Raw genomic sequence first — 25,134 nt, forward strand, 5'->3', positions numbered from 1 at the left:
CTAGTAGTTGGCAGAAAAGTTATAAATCTGAGTCAAGAGAATTCAGACTGTAATTTAAAAGCTAGACTTGCCTGAGAACACGAGAGTCTGCTCCTGCTGAAATGCACATGAACATATTTTTACCTGCCAAGCTTCTCCCCTCTTTCTCTCATAGGCATTACTATTCATTTTAATGTTTTATTATTACTATTTTTTAAATACAGCACAGTTCTGCATGTTCTCGTCCCTAGAGATTATATTATATATTAATATTCCTCTTAAAGGATTTTGTTCTTTACCACTAGCAGGACAAGTAAGTTTTTAAAACAGGTTTGCTTGCTTGCAATGTTGAACTTGGAGGTCTCTGCATGTGATATATGAAGTGTTATATATCCAGGTTCTTCACTTTTGAAGATTTAAGCTGCTTGAACTGAGCAAGAATATGAAAACACAAACAGAGGAGTTCCTGAAATTGAAACTTCCCCTTAAATAGGCCTCATCACAAGACCCAAAATCACTGCAGCATCCAAAGGGAAGCAACAGTCCCAGAAAGGCTTCAGTATGGTTTAAGGCAGCAGACAAGGCTCTGACTGGCAGAGCTTCTTCAGTAGCTCGCTGCTTTCCTGTCCACTGGCAAAGGCTCTGGGCTTCGTCATGTAAATATGCCTTAATCCATGTCAGCCACAGGCAACTGGATTAGCTGGGAGCCACTTTCATCCGGATGTTAAGCTAGTGGGAGCCACTTGCCTGGTTCAATTTCAGGTGCTGCACTAGCTGGCAGAGCAGTGAAGGCTCCTGCTGGAAGGAGCCCAGATGCTGGAGGCAACGCTATCTGTGAAGGGTTAATGGGTGCTTATCTACTGACTGCTGCACCAGTGCCTACAGGAATAACAGGAACGATCCCCTGCACAACCCCCAAAGTACTCTCTGTAGTTCAGGCCAGGCTCTGTCTTCAACCAAACAAAAAATGCCAAACCCTATCTCAGAAGCCCATGTGGCAGGAGCTGGCATCAGCAAGTTTCTGGCCTGCAATTGAACCAGGCTCATTAGTCCTGAGCTATTTCTGTCTAGCCTGGAGCATTTCACAGATGAAGGATATTCAGAGCCTAGACAGTGAGCATTTTGGATCTGAAAAACTGCAATCAGTCCGAGGGGCGGTTGTTGCAAATTTTTCTGAGTTTAAAGCCAAGTATTACTAGGACAGGTTTTCAGAGTCAAAAATGCTTTCTGAGTTAAAAGCAAACAATGTTCTCTACATTCTATTGACCCTTTATCTGGAACCAGCAGACCTACAAATAGATCCCTTTAATATGGGAAAACTTGGATTCTGATACAATCCCATTACTCCAGAAGCCTGGACCTAAGGCCATGACATGATTCCCGCAGAAGCAGCAGAGCTCTGCTGGTACCCACAATTGGTCCCTTCTGACAGCAGCAACTGCAACAACTTTGTTTCAACCACAGTCAATTTCCCAGCCTGGTGTACTGCACAACCACAAGACAGCGATGCGAGCACAAAGAAGGATGTGGTGCAGCCCAGAGTTGAACATCCCTTGGCTGCAATTATTTCCTCTCTTGACACCAGCTTTTAGTATCTTTAACCAATCACAAGGCTACAGGCAGACAGTGAAAATGCTTCTGGTCACAAAATCACAGCACTGTTGAGGTGAGAAGGCCACCTGCTCCAGCAGCACCACCCAGAGTAGGATGCCCAGGCCCACGGCCAGGTGGCTTCTGGAGAGCTGCAGGGAGCCTGTGCCAGTGCTCTGGCACCTACACAGCACAGCACTGCTCCTCGTTTTCATAGGGAGCCTCCTGGGCTGCAGTTTGTGCCCATGGCCTCTTGTCCTAGCACTGGGAACTGCTGAACAGAGTCTGGCTCTGTAGCCTTTGCACCCTTTCTTTAGGTACTTCTAGGCATGGGTAAGATCCCCCATGAACCTTCGCTCCAGGCTGAGCTCCCCCAGGCTTCCTTGGCCTCTTGTCACAGGAGAGGTGCTCTAGCCCTCTTGTTATCTCTGTAGGCTTCTGCTGAACTGTCCAGTGGCTCCATGCAGGTTCTTCAACAGTCTTATCTAGCTGTCACCCACAGACACCACACTGCTCCCTCTCCAGTCCCAGATAACCAGAAGGAAGAACACATCCAGAGGGTGCATGTTCTTTCTCTGAACGTGGACTGTTATGATTTGTGGTTCAAGGACAGCCACAGCCTGAGTGCTGTATCTTGTGTCTGACTGATTTCTTATAGAGGTGCTGTAGCTGCAAGGCACCACATAAATGCAATATATACCTCAATCTTAGACTAAAAAAATCCTGTTTCTTCTCTGGGTAGGAAGATATTTATCCAAAGACACTCAGCTTACTCACTGTTATTTATTTTTACAGCAGATGCACCAAACCAAGACAGCAAAAATGCTAAGTCTCCAAAGCTCTGGCTATTATACAAATAAATTCTAAATAATTGCCCGCATTAAAGTACGGCTCAGTGTTCAGTAAAGAAAACAGCTTCTGTTTTTTTTTAATTAAATTCTGATTTTATCTATAACTCTGGACTGTTTATTTACATAAAATGTTATCCCGCCGGTTGAATTCCAAAGAGTTATTCTGAAGCCATATGACCAACGCCAGCTTTTCAGGAAGCTGCGCCATCAGATAGATTTATGTGGCTAACAACAGCAGCCTCTCCACCAACAGTATAAACAAATTGAGCTATCTGGACACATTCTTGCCATACGTGCATCAATTTACAAACACCCTTTGGAATAATGCAGATAACGGATTCGGGATACTTGCTGATACAGCCTCGAGCCATGCAGTTTCAGCGATTCCTGAAAGCCCTCCATGTATTGAAGGTTGGGCTCTGACTGATGCTGAGCTGCACAGACATTATCAGCCAGCTTGCAGCGGTCAGCAGAAGGAAACCTGAGCCTCTGCCTCTGTGGTTTCAGGCCACAATTGGGCGTCTCGTTCCGATCCCATCTTTACTGGCAATTTGATCAAATGAGCTTGACAAACACAGCACAGGAGGCATGAGTGCCTGCTCCCTTCTGCCAGATGCCTGGGGAGCAGAGCTACAGAGCAGAGGACAGGGCAGGGCACCTCAGTTTTGGCCCCCAGTGCCAGGTTTGGAAGTGCCAACCCATCAGAGCTGGTGCCTATTGCACAAGGACAAAAAGTGCTTGTTTGCTTTGATTTTGTTTTTAAAATGGTTTCGGACTTCTTCCCATTGAGCAACGATGCCGGTTGTCAGCAAGTTATCCACAGCAATCCCTCACTGCATTATTAAATCTGGCTGCAACACAAGTTCCATTTCTTGGGTGGTGATCATCCCAGCACAAAAGCCTGTAGCTCAAATAACTGGTGCTGGAGCCTCAGGCACCCTGCAATGCCAGGGCAAGGCGAGCAGGCAGCACAAGCATGCTTTAGCTTTGAAGATGCAGCAGCAGCCTCTTGCCCTGCCAGCCCTACTGTTATAGGATGAACACAGAGCACTTTGCCCCACATCAGGCCTCCTGCCCAGCAAGGGCAGTCATGGAAGAAGCAATGAAGCCCATTGTAACCAGTGCAGCTTCATAACATCAATTCCTTTTTCTTCCAGAGAAAGAAGGGGCATACACACTCAGAGCACTGAGTTTTAGGTCAATTGAAGTTCTTCCCAGATTTGCTTTTATCTATACAGCTACTAGGGTTATACTTCTAAACTCTGAAATTAAGACTATTGCTTTGGCACTGATTAGCCTCGTGGCCAAGTCTTCTGTTGTTTAATAATTCCTTTGGTCAGGGAATCATAAGAGTGTAAGAATGATTCTCCTCTCATACTAATCCCCTGCTTCCAAGGTTATAGGGATAAAACACAAATTCAGGTTTGATGTTAGAAATGAAGAATTAAGCTATGGTCTGACCAATTTAAAATCTTACAGTTCTATAAACAAACAAACACTCAAATAAAGCCTTAGTTTTAAATTAAACTTCTTTGGCAGCTTATAAACTGTTTCCTGAGCTTCTACAACGGGTAAAACATTGCATTTGAAACAATTCCACCGACTTGCTTATTTTCTATGAAAGCTACTTATTGTCCTTTTGCTGGCCCATCCATTAAGAAGAAGAAATCACCCCACTGGCAAGTGACCAACATACTAGAACATCTACAAAGACGTTGCTGCAGTTTATCGTGCAGTAATCCAGGGATTAAGGTCATTAATAGCATTCGATGTGATGACTCCAAAGGTGCTGTTCTGGTTTACAGGACAGACAGAACATAAACCCCTCACAAACACTTCCACCAAGTTACCTTCTTCTGAGTCTTCAAAAGAAGAGAAAAAAAAATATCAGCACACACAGAAAAAGAGATGAGTAGTAGAGCATTTTGTATTGTAATTAAAAATTTTCAAAAGCGTAATGGAATTAAACAAATGCTTTCAAATAACGTGGAACTTTCTTCTCATTCACACTGATACTGCCATAGCAAGAGCTCTCATTAAGTAACTGAAATTCCGATTTACAGAGCTGAATTTAAAAAGCAGACCAATATATTCCCCATGCCCGAAAGACAAATTGCCCCAGTTTTCAAAATAGAATTTCAAATGGGTAACTTTTCCTGATCATTATTTATACACACAAAAATGTTTTTTGTCCTTCTGTTTACATGAGAATACAAGCACATCTTCACAGAAAACATCGTGTACTCCTCAAATCCCATGGGGTTATTCAGTCTTTTCAGCAGAGCAAAATATTTTTGCAAAATTTTTAAAATAGCTTTCTGAAGCGTGCGTGATGTCATTAGGAGGTCACACAGACCTCGTGGTCCACCAGTATAAGTACTAGATTTCCTCCAGAGAAGAAAATTATAGAATAATGGAAACACATGGTTGGAAAGAACCTACAGGATCATCTAGTCCAACCATCCTCCCATCACCATTGCTACCACAAGCACTAAACCATCTCTTGCAGCTCCTCATCCACACGCCTCTTGAACACTGCCAGGGACGGCGACTCCACCACCTCCCTGGGCAGCCATTCCAGTGCCTGACCACTCTCTGAGAGAAAAAGTTCTTCCTTATGTCCAACCTAAACCTCCTCTGGCACAACTTGCGGCCATTACCCCGTGTCCTGTTTGTTGCCTCGGAGAAGAGGCCAAACCCCTCCTCACCACAACCTCCCTTCAGGAAGTTGTAGAGTGCAGTGAGGTCTCCCCTGAGCCTCCTCTTCTCCACACTGAACAATCCCAGCTCCCTCAGCCTCTCCTCATAGGACTTGTGCTCCAGACCCCTCACCAGTTTCGTTGCCCTTCTCTGGACACGTTCCAGGACCTCAATGTCTTTCTTGTAGTGAGGGGCCCAAAACTGAACACAGTACTCGAGGTGCGGCCTCACCAGTGCTGAGTACAGGGGGATGATCACCTCCCTGCTCCTGCTGGCCACACTATTTCTAATGCAGGCACTCTGCATCCCTTCACTCTGTTCTAAACTTAGATGGCTATCTATACTAACAATATGTACATAAAGAGCAACGCTATTCCTTTATCTTGGAGTCTACAATACTAGGGTAAACAATCTGCTGTGTCAAAATTGAAGCAACGGATAGGCTTTTCTTACTTTTATTGGTTTAAATGAAAATGTACTTTTTTTAAATAACATTTGACTCACTAGCACTCTGACAATGGCCCAGTAGTCTGCCATCATGTATTTTCATTTGCAGTGGAACAATGGTAATTTATAAAATGTAACTACAGTTTTCACACCAGCTGAAAGCAATCCTGTATCCCACAGTCATATGACATTCCAGTAAACAACATATTGACACTGGAAAAGAAAAAACCTTAGAAAGAAAGCTTTTCAGAGCTTCAATAAACAAAAGTTAAGACAAGTAACACTTGTATTAACATACATCTTACCAAGAACAAGCCACAAAATTACCTTCTGATTAGCTGTAATTCAATTTCAATTTTTGCTTACAATACAATATATCAGCAACTACATTGCACATGCAATTTTCTTCCTTACCTTTAAGGAATCAAAGCAGGCAATAACTCTTCCATTTTCAACCTGGCAACTTTTAGGGGGATGTGCAAATTTGCATTCTTCATCAGAGCGTGAACAAGTTCCCCTCTGAAACTGTCTGCACACTTCTAACGTTAGCCATTTTGTATCTCGTACAGGAGCAACATTCAAAGCCATGTTGAAAGGCTGATGCAGAATTTGTGTAGAACTTCCCCGTCAAGCGAATTACGCCAAAGAAATTTCCAAAGTTACTGACGAAGGAAAAATAAACAACAAAACAAAACACCAGGAAAAAAATAATTCCAACTGAAAGTTTTTTGTTTTTTTTTAAAAGTGGACAATTAATGATGTCCAAGTCACACAACACTGAATAAACCGAGAAAGTTTATCGGCGAGCAGTCACTCATCAATCATTAAGTCCCACTTGTAGACTTTTGGCTGAAGAAGATCATGCTCAGGAGCATTTCTGTCTGTAAAATGTGTGGGTCTGCTGATTGTATCACTGATGCACCGGTTACAAGCACACGTCCTTCACTGCAATGGCACTCTTGGATGGAATATTAGTTCGCCGCAGGTTGCTTGCTGGTACTGATTACACAAGAAAAGCAATGCATTCATTTGTTCATGTCCCAGTAATAATAATTCCTTCTTCCTGCTTTTACGGTGAGTTCAGTTTCCCATCAGTTAATTGGCAAATCAAGACAGTTGAGGTATCTTCCGCCACAGGTAAGGTCAAGGCAACGTCTAGCTGGCAAAGACAGTATTTTGAAAACACAGGCGTAGCAGTCCTCTCTCATAAAAGTGACTTCACAAAGGCACTTTTTAAATCACTGACCTGACAAAACAAATATAATATCAGTTCACATTCAGCTCGTTCACATCAACTTTATGAAACCTATCATTGCTTCTTATCAGGTACTCTAAATATCCTACCAATACTTGCTTCTATTTCTTTTTCCAAACGAAATCAGCCTCCTTCATGAAGTAGTGCATGACAAGGGAACAGCCAGCTGAAACACGTATTACAATAATATTCTAGGCAGCAATCCAAAAGTTGGGAATGATTTAAATAGATGAATGTGGCAGACACAATAATTAGGCGTGCTGGTTGTGAAACAATTCAATCTAATGTGCTTAGTCTCCAAAATAATATACAAGAACCAGTTTCCATTAATTTATCATTTGGCCCTTTAGATTGTTTTATTTCATTGGAAACTGCTACTTTTTATTTGCTCTTCCTTAGAAATAAAGATGGTAGCATTCTGTTTAGATTTCTCATTTCTCTCTCTTTTTTTCTCCAGGAAAAGAGAAATCCCAAAGAACCGCCTTCACAGAATTACAGGAAAAGAAGTTCACATTTCCAGAAAATAGAATGGCTCCCTGGTAAGCCAAAGGTTGTTTCAAAAAGGCTTCACAAAAGATCATCTGATTAGCTCTTTCTAATACAAAGCAGCCCTTATCTGATTTTTTCTTTTATTAAATTGGCTTTCATGTACCTATACAAATACATGGTTCAACACCAAAGCCTAAGAGCTTTAAATACAGAACTCAAGCTATTTTAGGACTGTAAAATACCTAGGATATTTTCTAGATAAACAGGTTTGAAAATCAAAGGGTTGGACGTTATAAACAGTTTTTAATAAATGACTATATTATATGCAGACAGTGAAATCACGGTCATGATGTTTCCTTCTGTTCAGCTTCAAAGGAACACACAAACTTCACTTTGCAGATAACAGCCAGAAACAGTTGATGGATTATTTTTATGCAAGATGAATAAAGAAAGGGGGAAGATTGGAATAAGTGATATTTTAAAATGTAGCAATAAAAATAGCTCTGAAAACACTGTCAGCTTTCCCATGCCAAAATAATTACCATTCTGTGCTTAGATTCATTTGATTTAATCGAAGCCAGGAGGGTTAGCAATGCGAGTAAGAATTACTCACACACTGTTTCAGGAACAGTTCGCAGTTCTGACTTCCAAGCCTTTGCATCCAAAGGCTCTTCTACAACTTAGTAACGCTATCAAAAAGGATTTTGCTGTGATTAATACCTATAACAAAATTTGCCACTACTAGAAAGAATACAGGCAATGAAATGCTAATTGTTCAAAAATTCAGTGTCAAATCAAACATGCAGTAACGCGTCCAGAAGATCCCTATCAAGTCTGAGAATTAGTACAATTTAATTTAATACATTTAGAGTGAGCATATTTTATAATAACTCTACTCAACCGTGGCACAATACAGTACAAGAATTGAACATTTATTTAATTAAACATTCTACCAGCGTTGTCCCACAGCATCAGTGAAGAGTGGGGTGAAGTTGGAAATGTACAAAGAGGTGAGAAAATACTTGGAAATGATTAAAAGGAAAGAAGGGGGGAAAGAGAGGGAGGGCCTTTCCAAAGAGCCTGCTGAGCTGATAGTTTGTCAGGCTGATGATTTAGCTGGGTAAATGCAAAAGAGGAAATATTCTCTCTAGAGCCACTCATTCAAATTTAGAAATGCCCATAATGTTTTTCAGTAATACATGTAGGAAACAGACCAGAATTTTAGAAAAAGGGTAAATGTTACGCTGCACACAGCTCAAACTCACAAGTAGTAATAGTCTGCTGTGCTGCACACTACCACAAAAGACTAGGCTACTTTTCAAACAGTAGGTGTGAAGACTGAAGAAAAACAGGCGTTACACGTGATGGCAAAGCAAACACGTTATATAAATGACTGTAGCCACGGGTTTTTTTTTACAAAAATATGCACACCAGAATCACATACAAGATTCATGAGGCCGCAGCAAGAACCACCCAGTGTGTGGGGTGGAAGACTAGAGTAGAAGAGGAACGAAGCACAGCTTCATTGTACTTCTCGTCTTCTTACATATCATCATCCTAGTAGCGATTTGCTGAGGAAAGGGGAGCATGAGGAATCTCAGAAATCTTCTCAAAAATATCACAATGTAACTTCTCAGTAAGTGCTGAGGATGTAGTTTCAGTACATGTAGTTGTTCAGTTTCTACTGCAATTGGCTTCAGCGCTGAGACCTGCCTGAAGGAGGACATGCCTTCCCTACGAAGCAGGCACCAACACTGCAGGGCACATGAGGACCACTTCTGTGCCCAGTGTATTCATAGCCACATCCCTGGCAGCAGGCATACGTCCTCTGTCCATCACCTATCCTTGAAACGTGACAGAATACTGTTTGGAAAGATACAGTTTGAGTGGGAAGTAATACAAAGAGAAGGAAGAGAAACTGGGGAAAAAAATACAGGAGGAATCAATGAACGCGGGAGTTCAAGATGTGAAGCAAGAGTTCAAGAGAAGGAAAATACGGGAATAGAAAGAAGGAAAGTGAAATGGCTCATTATGGAAATGGAGGGAAGGAGGAAGGATGGAAGGGGCGTTATGGGGACTAACACAAAATTGTGGGTGGGAAAGAAAGTCAAAAGGAAGAAAGAGAACACTGAGGTGAAAAAGGGAAAAGGATTTTTAGAAGGAAAGTAGAAGAGAATATGGTTATAAGGTGAACAGATTGAAGTAAACAAGGGAAAGAAACATAGGATTTACGAAAGACAACACAAATAAAATGCTAATAACAAAAAAGCCTCAATAAAATGCCTGTCACAACCGTTACTTCAGCCGTTACTAACACCACAGTTCACTGTGACCACTTGCTGCAGAGCACATCCATATGGAGAAGACTGGGACCCTCCAGCGAGTGTAAACTCTGTCCTTCTGTCTTCAATTTCTGTTCCAAAGTATCAGACAAAGTCAAGCTGCCCTGCTAAAATCAACAGGATCTCACTAGCCTACAGCACTTGGCACCAATCAGGTTCCTTATCCAGGCAGAAAGCTTTGCTTTTTGGTTTGCTCTGGAGGTTCAATTTGTTGTTCGGTTAAATGAAATAAATTCAAGGACGTTTATTTGGAAAAGATACCTAGCTCCAGATCTCTTCTTTCAGATAAGCATTACTTCCCTTTTGCAGAAAGCTAGCAAGACATGGAGGAGTGGGAGCCTTTTGCCAATTTCATACTCTCCTGAGAGAGCAGGAAACAGCCTGTCAGACTCCAGATCTGTCTTCTGTTTTAAATTGTTTCTCTTTTTCCAAGTTGGCAGATAAACCTTCCCAGTACAAATTACAACAATAATTAAGAAATCCTTTTATGTATCAAATAATGCAAACCATACAGGTGCTAGAAGCCCCACAAAATCCTTCCTTGTTATAAACCAGTGAATTGCTCAGCTGGAAAACAGGAGCAGAAGAAGAAACAAAAAATACTCTAGTCTGACTAGTATTGTGTAGTATCTGTGTAATGGAGAAGCTGAGGCTTCCCAGGCATCATATATTTATGCTTCTGTTGATAAAACACATCATAATGATCTAAAATCTCATCTTCAGGAAGTCATCTCTGCAGTAAAGTCACCTTCCAGTAAAGAAGTCACACCCACAGTCCACCCTACATGGTCCCAACACAGATCTCCAAAAGAACCACTATTCACAAGGAATTAAAAGTTTTCCACTTAACTCTTTGAGAACTAACCACCCCGTAGTATTCAAACTCTTCAGTAAGAGAGATATTGAGAATGGGACTTAATTTATTGCTGCTATTGGCTAAGTCCATCAACATGATCCACATATTTTTCTATATATGCAATGGTAAGTACTAAAAAATTCAGGAAACCCTCAGTTACACCAGAACAAAATTGCAAAGTACACAACCTCTACTTTGCCAGCAAGTCAGTAAAGATTTGCTAAATATACTTTGTTTTGCGAGTTCAACAGTTTACAACAGTCTGCTTAAGAAAAAAGAAAAAGTAAAAAGATAAAAAACAATCAGGAAAAAAAGTCCTCCTTAAGGCATGAGGTAGTTGGAGATCCTTCTTCAGGTCACTAAAAGGGCAGCAGTCTATTAAACTCCAGACAATATGAACCTCCCCAGATTCAGTTAAATGCCAGAAATCAGGTGGGATAAAAGTCCCTTTCAGGACCTACCTACATAGTCCCCAAAAAATGACTTGTTGGATACTTCATGCCAACAGAACATCTTGAGAAGTTAGTTTTCAAAACAATCACACATGATTTTGTAATTCTGCAGAGACTGCTAACTTAGCCAACCATAGAAGCATATTCAAGTAGTCCAAACTCTCTAATCCCAGAGAAATACTACCGCCAAATTTTAAGCCCCTGATCCAAAGCAGATTGCTGCTATAACTTTTTATATGCTTATACACAAGCACAAGATCATTTTGATTACTTCTGGAGAACCTGCAACAGACACCAGGCACAAATAACTTCAAGCTGAAGTTTTAAGGTCTGGATGGGAGTTGTAGGAAGTTGAGAACAGCTGCCTCACAACATTAGGCATCATTAACCTTAACCATCACAAGCTTCACTCTCAATAATGCAAGTTCACGATCCAGCATCCATGTCTTAACCATGTATTGGTCTCACTCAGATTCTCGTGATATTCATGATACTCACCGAGTTTCAGCTATTTGTCCAGGAGGTAAACTTACATGTAAGAAATATTACCATCAGCTTAGTCATCCCCTTTGATCTGGACTTATTAGTTTCAAATCAGTGATTTCAGCAGGGACAGGCAATATGGGACAAAGCATAACCATACACAGAGGTGCAGGATATTCCATTAAATTCAAACACAAGAGTTAACAATGTGTCCTGTCCTGTGGATGCATCTTCAGCTGCTAGTGACATTTGCTGAGGAAACTCGCTTTGCCCTTTGCTGTGGTAAGAGTCAAAACCTTGTGAAGAGATTCCCTATACAAATCTAATATGTAAGGATTTTTCCATATGAAGCAGAATCATGCTGTGTTACATATTTTACATACTCATAATGGAAATACAGATATTCAGACTGACAGCTATTGAACATGACACCTCACCCTCAAAGCCAGAAAAAAATATGCAAATCCAATGAAGCTCCATCTCTGAGTTGGAGCTGCATGGTGGACTCCACTTTTAAAGCACTCAGGACACGGCTGTACAACCAGGTTGCACATCAGTCTGATGATGGTGCGACTTTACTTCAGCTTTTCACCTACTCCTTACTGTTACATGCCTTCAAATGTCATTTTTCCCACTATTTGTGCTTTAAATAGCACGCCAGGCCTCTAAAACAAATAGAAGCTGCATATCAAATGACCGCTACAAACCCACAAGCACACTCCAGCACCGTTTAAATGCCACATACCTGCTGTTTCCTTGACTCCCCAGTACTGCTTTCTGTATTTCTCCCTCAGGTCCTCTGCCAAGAGGCTCAGGAAAGTGAGGCTGCAGTTTAATCCTGGGCTAAAGGCGGGCATAAAGCTCCACATGACAGCACGCTGATCCTGCGTGCTCTCTATCAGTTCACCTTTGTTAACAGTCTTTCTAAAGTTGACTTTGTTCCAGCAGATTTTCTGACAGCTCACAAACCGTTCATTCGTAACACCTCACGTTACCTGTTGGATCAGCTACAGCCAGCATTCCCAATACTCTGGATGAGGAGTAGAGTCAAAACAGTATTAAAAAGCAGGCACAAGGCCTGCATCAGGCATGCTGGCTACCACAGCAGAGCCAGGCCCACACCTCCCTACTTGCTGGGCCTGGCACCACAGTCTGTGTCCTGCTCCCTTCCTGGCCCTCCATCTTCCTGCTGCAGCCCGCCTGGCTCCCAGATACGAGGCCCTACATTTATAATGCTGTATCAGACAGAATGGGCTCCCTATCCCTGGAAAGTAAGGCTGACCAAGCTGGTTTAAGCCTCTCTGTGCAAAATCCCCCACTAACCAATAGAGAGAGGATATTATATTATTCTACTGACAAGCAATATGACAGTCGGCATGCTTCTTAATCATGTCTGAATAAATCATATTCTTAAAGACAGAACATGCAAGAGATTTTTGTGTGGTAGATAAGCTTTTCTCACTCCCCTGGCCCACCAGATTAGGGAACAAGACTAGAAAGTGATAAGCAATATAGGGGCATCCCTCATCAGTGACTACGGAGTCAGTTTTATACTCTTACTGTGAACCAGTTTCTAAAGACTCATTCATATTTTTGATACGTAACCCCTAATATTAGAGCATTTAGTAAGTCTGTACAGTGTATCAAAGAGTTCAGTAATGTCCTAGCCTATTTCAGGAAAATTAAAGTCATAAAAAGAATCAGGCTGCTGGTTCATTTCTCAGCTGTTGCAAAGTCACAAAAATAATATTCTCAGCATACAGGAAACAACAGAAAACAAGAAAGACTTTACGAAACATCTGTTCTGTGATGAGAAATATGACAGAAAACCTTGCTGCCATTTTTAAGAAAAAAAAAACCAAACCACCAACATTCAATTGTAGTAGAAAGTGATAAATCCATTTTGTTCTACAAATTTCAAGTGACATTTTGAATATTTCTTTAATCATTTAGAGAGTTCCTCCCGCCAACACTTTTTTGAAAAGATAGTAAAAGCAGCTTCTATTTTGCATTGAATAGACCACTACTGCTCAAATGAGGAAGGAAACAAACTGTCCTATCAGGGAGGAAGCCTGATACTTTGTGCAAGTGGCTAGGAGCCAAGAATACTAAAAATCTAATCCCAGTTCCTGTATCAATTTGACTTGAACTCTACTGAAATCAACCGTGTTCTGACATACAAAAGAACCATTATTGATGTTATTTGCTTGAGCTGCAGATAACTTTTTCAACACTTCTCTGTCTGTTATACAACTATAGACGAACACTCATCACATGTAACACAAACGGAAAATTTGCCAAGAGTCAATTCTAACAATTTCAATTAAGCTGACAGAAATCCAGGGACAGGTTAGAAAATGCTGGTCTGTTTTATTTGAACTGTGCATAACCTCCGAACATCAGTTTTGATGAATGAGCCACATTCTCCTTGCTAAGATCACTAATGTGCCATGTTGCTCCTTCTGGTGCCCTGAGCTTGAGGTTTTTCAGTACGCTCCACGTCACTTACAGCATAATGCTGAGCTTCTTGCAAAAACCTGCCGTGTGCTTTGGAGCTGGCAATACAACATAATACCACCAGTGTCCTCTGTCCCCGGGGAAAGAGGTGAGGAAAGCGTGCTGCCAGCTGTGAAACAACAGCCACAGCTCAGGACCTCTTTAGCGATCCCCTGCACTACCTTGGTAATGGACCGTGAAGTGTTTCTGCTGAGGTTCGAGTCTCCAGGTGACTGGAAGCCATAGGAGTATTTTCTAACATCGAAGTGTTTAGAAGTCATGCTGATAAAACTAATACTCATCGTGCTTCCGTTAAAATACAGTTGTAGAAAATAGTTATTCTAACAAATACTTGGTTTTTATAATGATTTTAAACCTGCTCCACTGAACCTTCATGTTCTTTCTTGGTCCTCATCTTCTTCCTGTCTGTACCTTAAACACTTCTTGTTTTCAAGCCCAATGTAAACAGTTTTCATCCTCTAGCTGCACAAAATCATACATAACATTCTGCTCCCACCTTGACAAGGGAGAAAAATCCTGCTTCCGTGCCTCTGGGAGCAGAGTTAATCATCCCTGGCAGCAATGACGTTATCACTCGGCCTCTGGTGGACACCGGTGTTTTGCTTTTGGCAGAGTGCACCGTGCAGCAGTTATTAATCAAACCTGGTTCCCCAGGGAAGGGCACCCCAGAATATTAGGAGGTCCTACACACACCAAACTGCAGAAGTACATCGATGTTTTTAGGACTGTAAAAATATTTATAGAAGAGCGTGTCTGTATGCTCTGAAGTTTTTATAGTCCTGGACTGGCGTGGAGCGAGTCCATGATCAAGTGACTGCTCTCACCTGCCAAAGGATCAACAACACGCTGTTACAAAAGAGCACAATTTTAAAGAGCTCAGGCTGCTGTCAGTTTTCGCTTTTCTCTTCCCCAGTTTCACACTAAGCCCAGAAGACAGAACTCTTACAAAGGTATCTCTTTATGTCACAGGCAGTATCCCCCTCCAAGGAGAGATGGGGCAGCTCTGAATGAACTGAAAACTTCATGTAAATGAAGATATGTTGAGCTTGCAAGCTAAAAAAACACTTAGCCAATAGCATTATTAATAATATATTCCAACAAATTACCCCACTCTGGAAAGCTGCATGGCACATCCAAAAAAGCTCTGGAGGAGAGCATCTAATACTATTAACCTCGACTGTCTCTTAGGCAGTAAATGTATTCTGACAAACAGATTCCCTGCATGAGCTCCAAGAAACATCACCCTCCAGAGATACCTGCATCTCCATGCCACTTTCTCCATTTTCCTTTTAACTGAAGATACTAAAGAACATAAAGATGACCTTTGCAGGCGAGCTGAAACATCAGTCTAACCCAATATCCTGTCTCCAACCATGGCCTGACACTAGATGCCTCCTGTAGAATATGAAAACCGGGCCAGCAGAGCATGGCAACTGCAGGAATATATTGTTACCTCTTACTGATGTCTTTGTATCTAGTAGATCTTACTGGATTTTTCTTCCATGGATTTGCCTATTGCCTTATTGAATGCTGCCCTGTCAGAAGTGTCTTTCAGCACTACGTAAACAAAAAGTGGGATACCAAGAGGGAATCCTACTGGTTTCCAATTGTTGACAAAAGATTGGCCTCTCTGAAGAAGAGAGTTGACATGGAAGGAAATATATCAAGATTGCAGACATGTATGCATGTCCTAAAACAAAATATGTTCCTTTGAAGTGACTAACAAAAAGCCCCCACCCTTTACTATACCTGTGTTATTACTGCCTTTTCACTGCTCCTGAACACGTTAAACCAGAAGAGAGGATGTCCCTTTTCCTTTCACTCTAAGTGGAACTTTGAGAAGTGCTTTTAAAAACTATCAGCATGGGAAGAAACACCAAGATCCCTTTTGCATCTCCAGATGCATTATTTAAAAGCAATGCTATGTTTGTAATCCAATGGGAGATCAGAGAGAATAAGGAAAACCCAAGAGCACACCTGAAAGATCCAAAGTTTGGCATATATGACTGTGCCCTGCCAGACCCCAAGCATTTCACAATAATCTCAGGCATATTTTGGAGGCAACTCATTACAATAGGGAAGTGTCTACAACAGGAAAAAGAAATAACATGTATATTGTATTTGCTTCTCAAAGGGCCGTCCAGGCAATCTTTTACCAGCGCCCATTCAAACACAAATATTCAATTTCCCTTACTTTCCATTAGCGGTGTGCATGTAACATACAAGCACAGTTTTATTTATTTCCAGAACTAAAGAAATCATCATGAGGCTGAACATATGCAAGCTTTTTACTTCTTACATATCTCATGGGACATACTGCACAGCTGGATTAAATGTAAATGTCAGAATACTTTATATCTTGCAGCAGTTAAAAAGATGGAATAGAAACCTAACTTCAGCATCACCTATGGAGTATCAGACTGTTTCCAAGTTTTCCAACTACCTTCAAAAGCAATTCCATTACATCTTCATAAAATAATTAATGTTTTTATGCCAATATTCAGACAAACAGCAAAGGCTTTAAATAACCTAAGTTGAAACCTTTCACTAAAAGCCGTTTCTCAAAGAGCCTTCCTCATCATGAAGAACTGTTGGTTTCTTCAAAGAATGTTGGCTTGTTTGTTTCAACACAGCACCAAAGAGAGAGGGAAAAAGAAGGTTCACTTGGTCTCTTCCAAAGATACTGTTCTGTTGTCAGTATATCATGAGTTCAGAAGGAGAAGGCTTTTCCTCAAAGATTAGCTTTGCAATTGAAAGTAAAGAAACAACAAAGTGCACTTCTTAAAGTACTTGCAAGCCTGGTGCATTTCTGTTTTCCAGAAAGTTCTGAAAACCTCTATTTAATCCTGATCCAAAAGCAAGCATTTACAAGTGGAAGGAGCGCACATCAAACCCCTGGTTTTTTTCTGATCTGATGAAACTGGGGATTCATCTGCAGTGCTGGCCTTTCTTTTTGCCTGAGCGCTGATTACAAAGTGCTGACCCAATAAAAATGGGTCACATTGATCTTGGACCAAAAAGCTCACCACCTATTGGCACTTCAAGAAAGTTACTTTTTAACCCAGTTTCATTTTAGAAAATAATTCATTTTTCAAGTAAGTAATGGAAGACAAAGCATTTACAACAGTGAATAGAGAGGATACACGGGAACAAGCTCAGGAAGTTGATCAGCCTACAGTGACACCAGGTGAATTCATACTTCATACTCATTTTTCTGCCATGTGCTTAGTTTAGCTGTTTACAACAGTGAAGAGGGACACAAACCACCTTCAGATTTGTCAAAGGAAAAACCTGTCAGGTTGCTGTAAAAGCAACTTCAATGTATGGAGCCTTCCTTTTCATTACTGCTGGCTTCAGAGCTGAGGTGAGCGTGGATGCAGGTAACAGTACTGACTGGGTATGCGGCAACAGTCCCAGGTTATTTGGACAGTTCAAGGTTATAAAGACAAACCCACGCACATCCTTGCTTCAAATCAATACTGTATTTTTTTCTTCCAATATGAAAATAAAAAAATCACTATTTTAACTTAGATATTTTACATGGAAACAGTGCAGTAGGCAATGTCCTTCCTACTCTCCCCTAGGACTTGTCAAAAACTTTCCTGAATGACACCCAGCAATCTCAGTGCTTCTGTCAACTGAAAGGTGAAAATATCAGAGAAAGAAGTATTTCAGCAATACTGAAACAATTCCACCTGTACACTTTATTTTTATATGGCAGAACCACTATATTGTAACTGAAATATCGTCATGGATAAGCACACAGCTCTGCAGGAATACCTTATAAATTGTTTTTTGATATGGAAGTTGAGAAAGTTCTTTCATCCTAGGGAAACAAGGAATTGCAGCATTTTTTCCATGAAAATTTCCACCAAATGCATTTCCCAGAAATGTTTTGATGGAGCACTTTTCCAGCCCTTTGTCTACTCCATATCTGCTTACCTGTAGCTGCAGAGATTTCTCTCTCCTGCTGGCACTGCCTGGTGTTGGTGAGCACTTCCAAAGTAAGGGATACATGCATGACACCAAGTACGAGCAACCGGCTTTTGGCAAGGGAATGTTTTCTGCTCAAATTGCAGCACAAGATTTGGACTGTTTAATATAAGTCTCAGCAGTCTTGTCCTTTTCAAAGGTTTGTTTGCTGTATTTCAAGCTTAGTCCCAAATGGGTATTTGAATGAACATTTGGTTTTGTGTTCTATGGTTTGTATTGCCTTGTGTAATTTCTCTGTTAAACTGTAAAGCAAAAAAATTATTCCCTTAAACTTTCATTAAGTCTCACTTTGATAGACAGTACTGTTCTTAAAAGCTTTTTTTGTTTGTTTTTTTTTTTTTGTCTTAAAGAAATTTTTTTCTGTGTTACAAGGTCAACAAATAGCACAAAAATATTTTGGATTTGGCCAAACAACACCAAAAACATCATTCTGAGATAAGACATCATCTGTTCATAAAAAATTAAGAAAATGGACTGTTGTGGTTTTACTTCTACTTCAGAAAACAAGTCTGCAAAAGAATTGACTTGATGGATTTCTGTGTTGAATGTACTTAATTTTTATGCAGTATTTGCTTAGCTAGTAAAGAAGAGATTTCATCTTATCTGACCTCCTGCCTGGATGCACGTACTGGTCTATGACACTTGATATATGAAAAAAGAACTCCTCTCATTTCCAGGACAAAGCAAGCAGGACATGCAATATCAAACCAGACGAGAAAAAAATAAAATAAAATAAAATAAAATAAAATAAAATAAAATAAAATAAAATAAAATAAAATAAAATAAAATAAAATAAAATAAAAAATAAAATATAAAATAAAATATAAAATAAAATATAAAATGTAAGTCTACTAACTTCCTCCCAGTCAGAATTACACCCTCAAGTAATATTGTGCAACTTCACGGGCTGCAAAGTATACATCACCAATACTTGGATTTCACAGAGACATGCAATCTATTACAATGCACAGACTGGAAATCCTGAAAAAACTGCTGTAAGGTCCCTCTACACGTTTAACCCTTTGTCTATCACCTGAAATAGTAGTAACCACATTACCACTTTAATGGAACTGAATAGAATTGCTTGTCCACTACCAACAAAGCACTGTTTTACTCTGAGAGAAATGAGAGAAAGTTTTTGGCTACAGTGTTATTGTAGTTTCACGCTTTTGGGATGTGTTAGAAACATAGTTCACTCCATTTACATCTTAAAATGTTTTTACTTCAATTTAATTACTATAGTTTTGTCATCTTAGATGGAAATCCTCAAATTAAGATTCTTTTTAAATTTTTTTTTTTAATTTCATTATCGCCATGCTTGATGAGAAAGGAGAAAGGAAAAATCCGAAGAACAATCCTGCCACAGCATAAGGCACAGCACAATCTAAATTTCATAACTCCAGAAGCACTGGAGTCAATGCAGTCAGTGCATAAATCAAAAAAGTTCAGCATTTTTAAACCAGTAAAGCAGAAACTTGTTAGCTATTTCTGTTCTGTTCAGTACTTCTTTCAGGTAATTACTTTTACCTTCCAGATGAAGCGTTCCCAAGATGATAACCACCATATTTACCTTTTCCCTAACTAAAAAGTTATGTTAACTCTATAGTGTCTGACGACCAAGAAGAATGAGATGCAGTTGGCTATTTTTACCAAAGCTGATAATTACTACTAAGTCAGTTTTAATATCCTCTGTCTCTAAGAAAATAACCTATACTGAATCCTTTCATAAGAATCCTTAAGTTCACAGATCTACTGCACAATTCTCCAGCAGTGCAGCTAACTCTCACCCACATCAATGGAAGTCTTAAAATATCAAGTGCACATCATAAAGCCTTAACATCTACAAATATGTTTACAGGAAACTATCAGTTTTTATTAAAAATTAAAAATCTGATAACCGTGGTGAAGAGCTAAAAAAAAAAAACAAAAAACCAAAAAAACACCAATCCCCAAAAGCTCAGAATTAAGCAAAATGAAAGCAAACGATTCAGTTATCTTTATAATCTGATGATTATTGTGGGACTTAACTCTCACGATGATAAGAATCTTACAGATGTCGAAAGGAATTTAATTAAAAGAAGCAAAAATGTAAAGGACTTGCAGATGGCACAAAGGCTGAAGTCAGAAGTTCTGGGTCAGTGAACTCTATGTGGCTCCCCACCTCAGCAAGCTCACGTGTCTTCTCATAATGCTCACGCTTCTCATAATGAGCTCTGATTTCTGTAATGACAGAGTTTACCAACAGAGTATCCTCCTCTCCTTTACAGTAAACCCGTAATCACTGAACATCTGCAGTTAAATATTGTGAAATCACACCTGGAGCAAACTGTGAGAGTTACAAAAGGATCTCATGACACTGAGTACAATGAATGATAGTATGACATAAGAATTTAACAAAGGCAAAATAATGCAGATGAGGGAAAAAAAAAACACGCAACAAGAGCAATAAATAATACACATAAACCATTAGGTTCAAAGAAGGCTCTACGAGGGAAGAAGGATACTGTGGGTCCCCCTCATCTCAGAATGTGAGCAGTGACAGCAGAGCTAGAGAAGAAGAGTAGTGACTGCACCATCAACTACCAAAAGGCTACTAAATACAATTCCTCACATGGAAACTCCTCAGAAACCCAGTGACCAAAAGCTGAAGTCACATGCCAGTCAAGGTCCGTATTCCTGTCCTCAGCTTACCCTTTTGCCTTCTCTGCTTTGGGACTGCAACTCCTTACAAGCAGCCTGGTCCTGCAACTAGGCCTGGCAACAGATCCTCAGGGACATGCTGATCCTCAAGGCTTCCCATGAGAAAGTCAGCACTCATCTCTTATTTCAAGCAGATTTCAGAGTCCGCAGACTCACACAGCCTATGTTGAGGCACGTAAATGTGACCCTGGTGACTGAAAAGTACCATCTCCTCAGTTGCCCTCAAAGTCAAAGGAGAGATGGGCACCTCCAAGGAACAATTCAGGGCATAAAGGCGTGGATGTTCATCCTGCAGGCCCCACAGAGCTGCAGACCGCTCTGCAGAAAAACCCCCGTGGAGAAAGGCAGCGTGACACTGCTCTGCAAGGGGAGCAGTGATCAACTCGGGAAGGCAAAAAAACTGGCAGAAACAGGCACTGGTTCTTTGGCTGCAGTCCCTCACCTTTGATTGTTGGGTCTGACTCCTCAAGAGAACTGGAGTGAGAAGGAAGGATAGAAAGTAGGAAAGCAACAGGAAGGTGAAAGGGAACTGTTCTAAAAGAGTCCAGCCACTCCCAGCTCCATGAAGTCCATGTCCATGAGATGGATGTAATTCCAGGTGTGGACCTCCAGCTCCTCCCCCTGAGATGGATGCAGTGGCTTCTTAGCACCTTGGACATTTTATACCAAGGATTAAGCTGCCAGCTCATCCCCTGCTGGCATTTCTTCTTCAAAGAGCTGCTGCAGTAGACTGCAAAGCCTTTGAAAGTAGCCCCATCACACAGTGTCCCAAGCATTAAATGAGGTCTTAAAAAAAAAAGAAAAAAGGAAAAAAGAAAAAGGTACTGGCTAAACATTCCAGGGCAGACACTTCGAAAGGCCTTCATGCCTCGCTTTTTAGTATTTCCCATTCCCTTTCCTTCAAAATTATCGCAATAAAGCAATCCAGAACGGAACTGAAAATACACAAGGAAACTGAAAAAAATACCCGTGAGAAGTTTTCTAACACGTGTGCTCTGGCTTCAGGAGAGCACTGTACTGTGCTATTGCTGCATGCCTAGCATCTCGTCGGCAGCACCAGCAGCCCACACAGAAGTGTCCTCTGGCACAGAAACCTCCACAGATAAAAGTCTGCTCAAAAACACTGTACGACAAGCTCCTGTGTTCCTTGTGACGGCTTGCCTCACTCCCAGGGCCTCCCATCTGCTCTGTGATGGAGGTGGCCTTCAGCCCACCTCCACCAGCCTGAGGTTCTCTGCCTCATAGCGCTGGGCCTTGCACTTGCTGGCTACAGTAGGAAAACCAGCACAGCTCTTCTCACAGCAATACAAGGCAAGGTCCAAGCCATCAATGAATACAGCTGTCAGGAAAAACCCATAATTATGACAACTTTTCAAATAAATAAACTGCAGGGCTGTGCTAAAGCCCTGAATCATTAACGGGGCACTACCTGCACGTGTGCCAGCCACCCATGTGAGAGGGAGGGATAGACAGAGGTGTCTGTTTACAAAGCAGCACAGCTGTAGGAGTGAAATATTTACGTAGCTGTTAATAACAGCACCAAAAAAAAACAAAACAAAACACAAAAACCACCAAACCGCCTAGAAAGGGGGGAATGAGTAAGGAAAAAAATGGACTAAGGATTGGTTTTAATATCCTACAGCACAATCGCTTCCCCACCTCAATGTCAAAAACTGTCCTGCCAAGAGCTTCTAGGCTAAAAATAAAATAAAATAAAATAAAGCACCATATAAACCAATTTATTGACAGTTTTCTTCCGAGTTCTAAAAAATAAGTGGAAACCTTGCCGCTTCGCAACTTAATGTTTAGGCTAAGTTCAAAACACTGCTCAAGATAAGTTCAAAACACTGTCCCAAACAAATACTGTAGAAAATATTTTGTATAAATATATATAAATATGTTATAATATTTATAAATATGTGAAAAAAATTCCATCTGGACAGGAGAAAATTTTAAATGGGGGAGAAAATTATTTGCTTAGCCTATTTCTTAAAATCAATTACACACACAAAAAAAATGAAAATTTGCCTTCAGAATCCACAAAAAGAGGAAAAAAAAATAAGCACTTTTGAGTTCCAACTTCATTCCATAAGTCTCCACAGGAAAAACATTTTTGTATTTTTCCTTGTGTGTATTCTCTAATTCTGCCTGTTGCTCAGACTGCTGTACTCTATGCAGGAGAAAAGATTTCACGGGCATATGAGCTTCTCTACCAATTGTTGGCTTACAATTCAGCAGCGTGTGATACTCCAATGATCTTGAAATGGTGTGTAACGTGAACTTGGAAATTTCTAAAAGTCACTGATCAAAAATAGAAAAAAAGTAATAGACTGATATAAACCATCTGCTCTAACTTGATCTGTTCCTTTATGTAAGAGCTGCACCATTAAAACACTCCTACTGTATCATTACATATTTTTTTAATTTCAAAATCACAAAAATGAAATACAATGTTGTTATTATATGCGTGTGCGCATACATCTACATACAAAAACAGAAAAAGAAAAAGAAAAAAAAAAAAGCACTGGGCAGGTTTGTGCATCTCTTTCATTTAACCAGAACAGCCAAGCTCTTCTAACTTGCATCGTTGCTGGTACCACAAGCCCACAGGCTCCTGGGCCAGGCTTATCACTCCAGGAATCCTACAGGTCTTCTGCTAAAGCAGCCAGCTGAACACTGGCATCTCTCAATAGCTTTGGTAAGAACAGCAAAAAAGAACCTCCACATGCTTACTATTTCTTTGCATAGTTACAATACATATTCTTTGTATTACTTATATATGCCTCTAATCTCCTGTTGGGTATGCTTGTGAATTTCCACAGTCCCAAACTTTCCTTTTTCAGCTCACCCAGAACACTGCACTAAGAATTTTACATCCCTTATTTAATGCATTTATTTACTCACGTGGAGATTAAGACATCGGTAAATTCTAGGAAGGCAATGTATGATTTTTAACCTCGAGCACCCTCTACCCCAAACAGAGCTGAAATGTTTGTTTTTGAAGGAAACTTTGGACTCCGTATATCAATGACCAACAACTGTCATTGCATTTGCTAATAACGGATAAGACGATTAGTTTAATTACTCAAGCAGTTAATGCTACTATTATTTGAACTAGTTTTCAGCTTTGACACCTCCTTAAAAAGAGTTTTATATTCCTCAGGCTGTAATTTCAGCCTGTTTACAGAACGTTATGTAGCACTGGTTCACGCCAGTTGACCACAACACACCATGCTAAAGATACCAAATTAGCTTCACAATCAAAGGCTGCAAGATGGTTTTAAAAAGCAAACGTACTAACAAATTCTAAAGCAGGAAACTATATTCTCATTTGGTACACTCTTGTAAACAGCTGTGTTCTTACAAAAAAAAAAAAAAAAAGAGGAAAAATCTTTGGGCTTTAAAAAGCATTTATTCTCTGAAAGATAAAAGAGAATCCTCATAGTCTGAGAAATTTCTAGTAACATTGGAGAATAAGCTATCATTAATAGTTATGATCTGAAATTTGTGTCAGATACATCAGTAATGTTTATGACTTAGGAAATAAAACCACACATGCAAGGAGAAATGAGGAATTCCGTTTGAACCCTAAGCCTTTTTCTCACCTCTCAATGGTATAAAAGAGCGAACATTCAGAGCTTCTTACAAATACAGTACAGATAATTGCTGACATACTGGTGAGCTACAGAGAAGAACATTCATCCACAGCAGAGATGACTTAGCAGTCCCGAATACCTGAAATCCCATGCAATATTAATTGCTACTTTTTTTGCACAGGAAAAAATACTTGCAGCATGACTACTGCAGATTTCTGTAAAATGCATTTGTACAAACAGAGAATTTTATTTCCTTTTGTAAACATTCTGTAGATACTACATTACATCATGAGTAAATATTATCTTAGGATAACGAAGAAACAAACCCAATACTGAATAACTATACTTTGAGAGCAGGCAGACTGAGGGACGAATGCAAGTTTTCACCTTGGCATTAAAGCCAATTCTATACAATGTCACCTCAAAGATACGAAAAACAGTCATTTAAGTTATCCAACAGTCTCAAAATGTGAGACTGAAAAAATTTCTGTGTAAGTTACGCATGAAAATACTTCTGTTTGCAAAAAATAAAAAAGTAGCTCGCACTCTATGTCTTGCATAAGATTATTTGACTTCTAATTATCAGTCCTTGCTTCACTTGCCTAACACACTGCACACACAAACATTACATTCGAACATCAATAGCAATCAACTGTGAAACGTACATATTCATATCCTATTAATAATAACGTTCTACATCCTGACATGTTTCACTTGTTAGCAGCTGGAAATTCTCAGAAGATACATGCAGCTGCTACTACTTACTCGAGTGCAGTGTTTATGTATTACTGGTTCATAAACAGGAGATGTATCGACATCTCAGCCCCAGGTCTTCAGCGAGCACTGAGCCAGATAATGGGGAATTTGAATCAGCCTCTTCTGAA

General features: G+C 40.2%; 1 protein-coding gene across 10 annotated transcripts in view; it reads right to left on the reverse strand.

Annotated features, from left to right (window-relative positions):
* Positions 1 to 25,134, reverse strand: part of MBNL2 (muscleblind like splicing regulator 2) — a 105,864-nt gene that overhangs the window by 63,782 nt on the left and 16,948 nt on the right. For 9 of the 10 annotated variants that reach the window (XM_048933218.1, XM_048933215.1, XM_048933219.1 and 6 more), the window contains exon 2: positions 5,982 to 6,813. The exons of the other annotated variant lie outside the window; for it this stretch is intronic. In XM_048933218.1, coding sequence (XP_048789175.1) covers positions 5,982 to 6,155 — 174 coding nt within the window. In that variant the 5' untranslated portion in view covers positions 6,156 to 6,813. The remainder of the gene's footprint in view (positions 1 to 5,981; positions 6,814 to 25,134) is intronic. 10 annotated transcript variants of the gene reach the window in all.

This window comes from Lagopus muta, chromosome 1 (assembly GCF_023343835.1).
Source record: "Lagopus muta isolate bLagMut1 chromosome 1, bLagMut1 primary, whole genome shotgun sequence".
Classification (NCBI taxonomy): Eukaryota; Metazoa; Chordata; class Aves; order Galliformes; family Phasianidae; genus Lagopus; species Lagopus muta.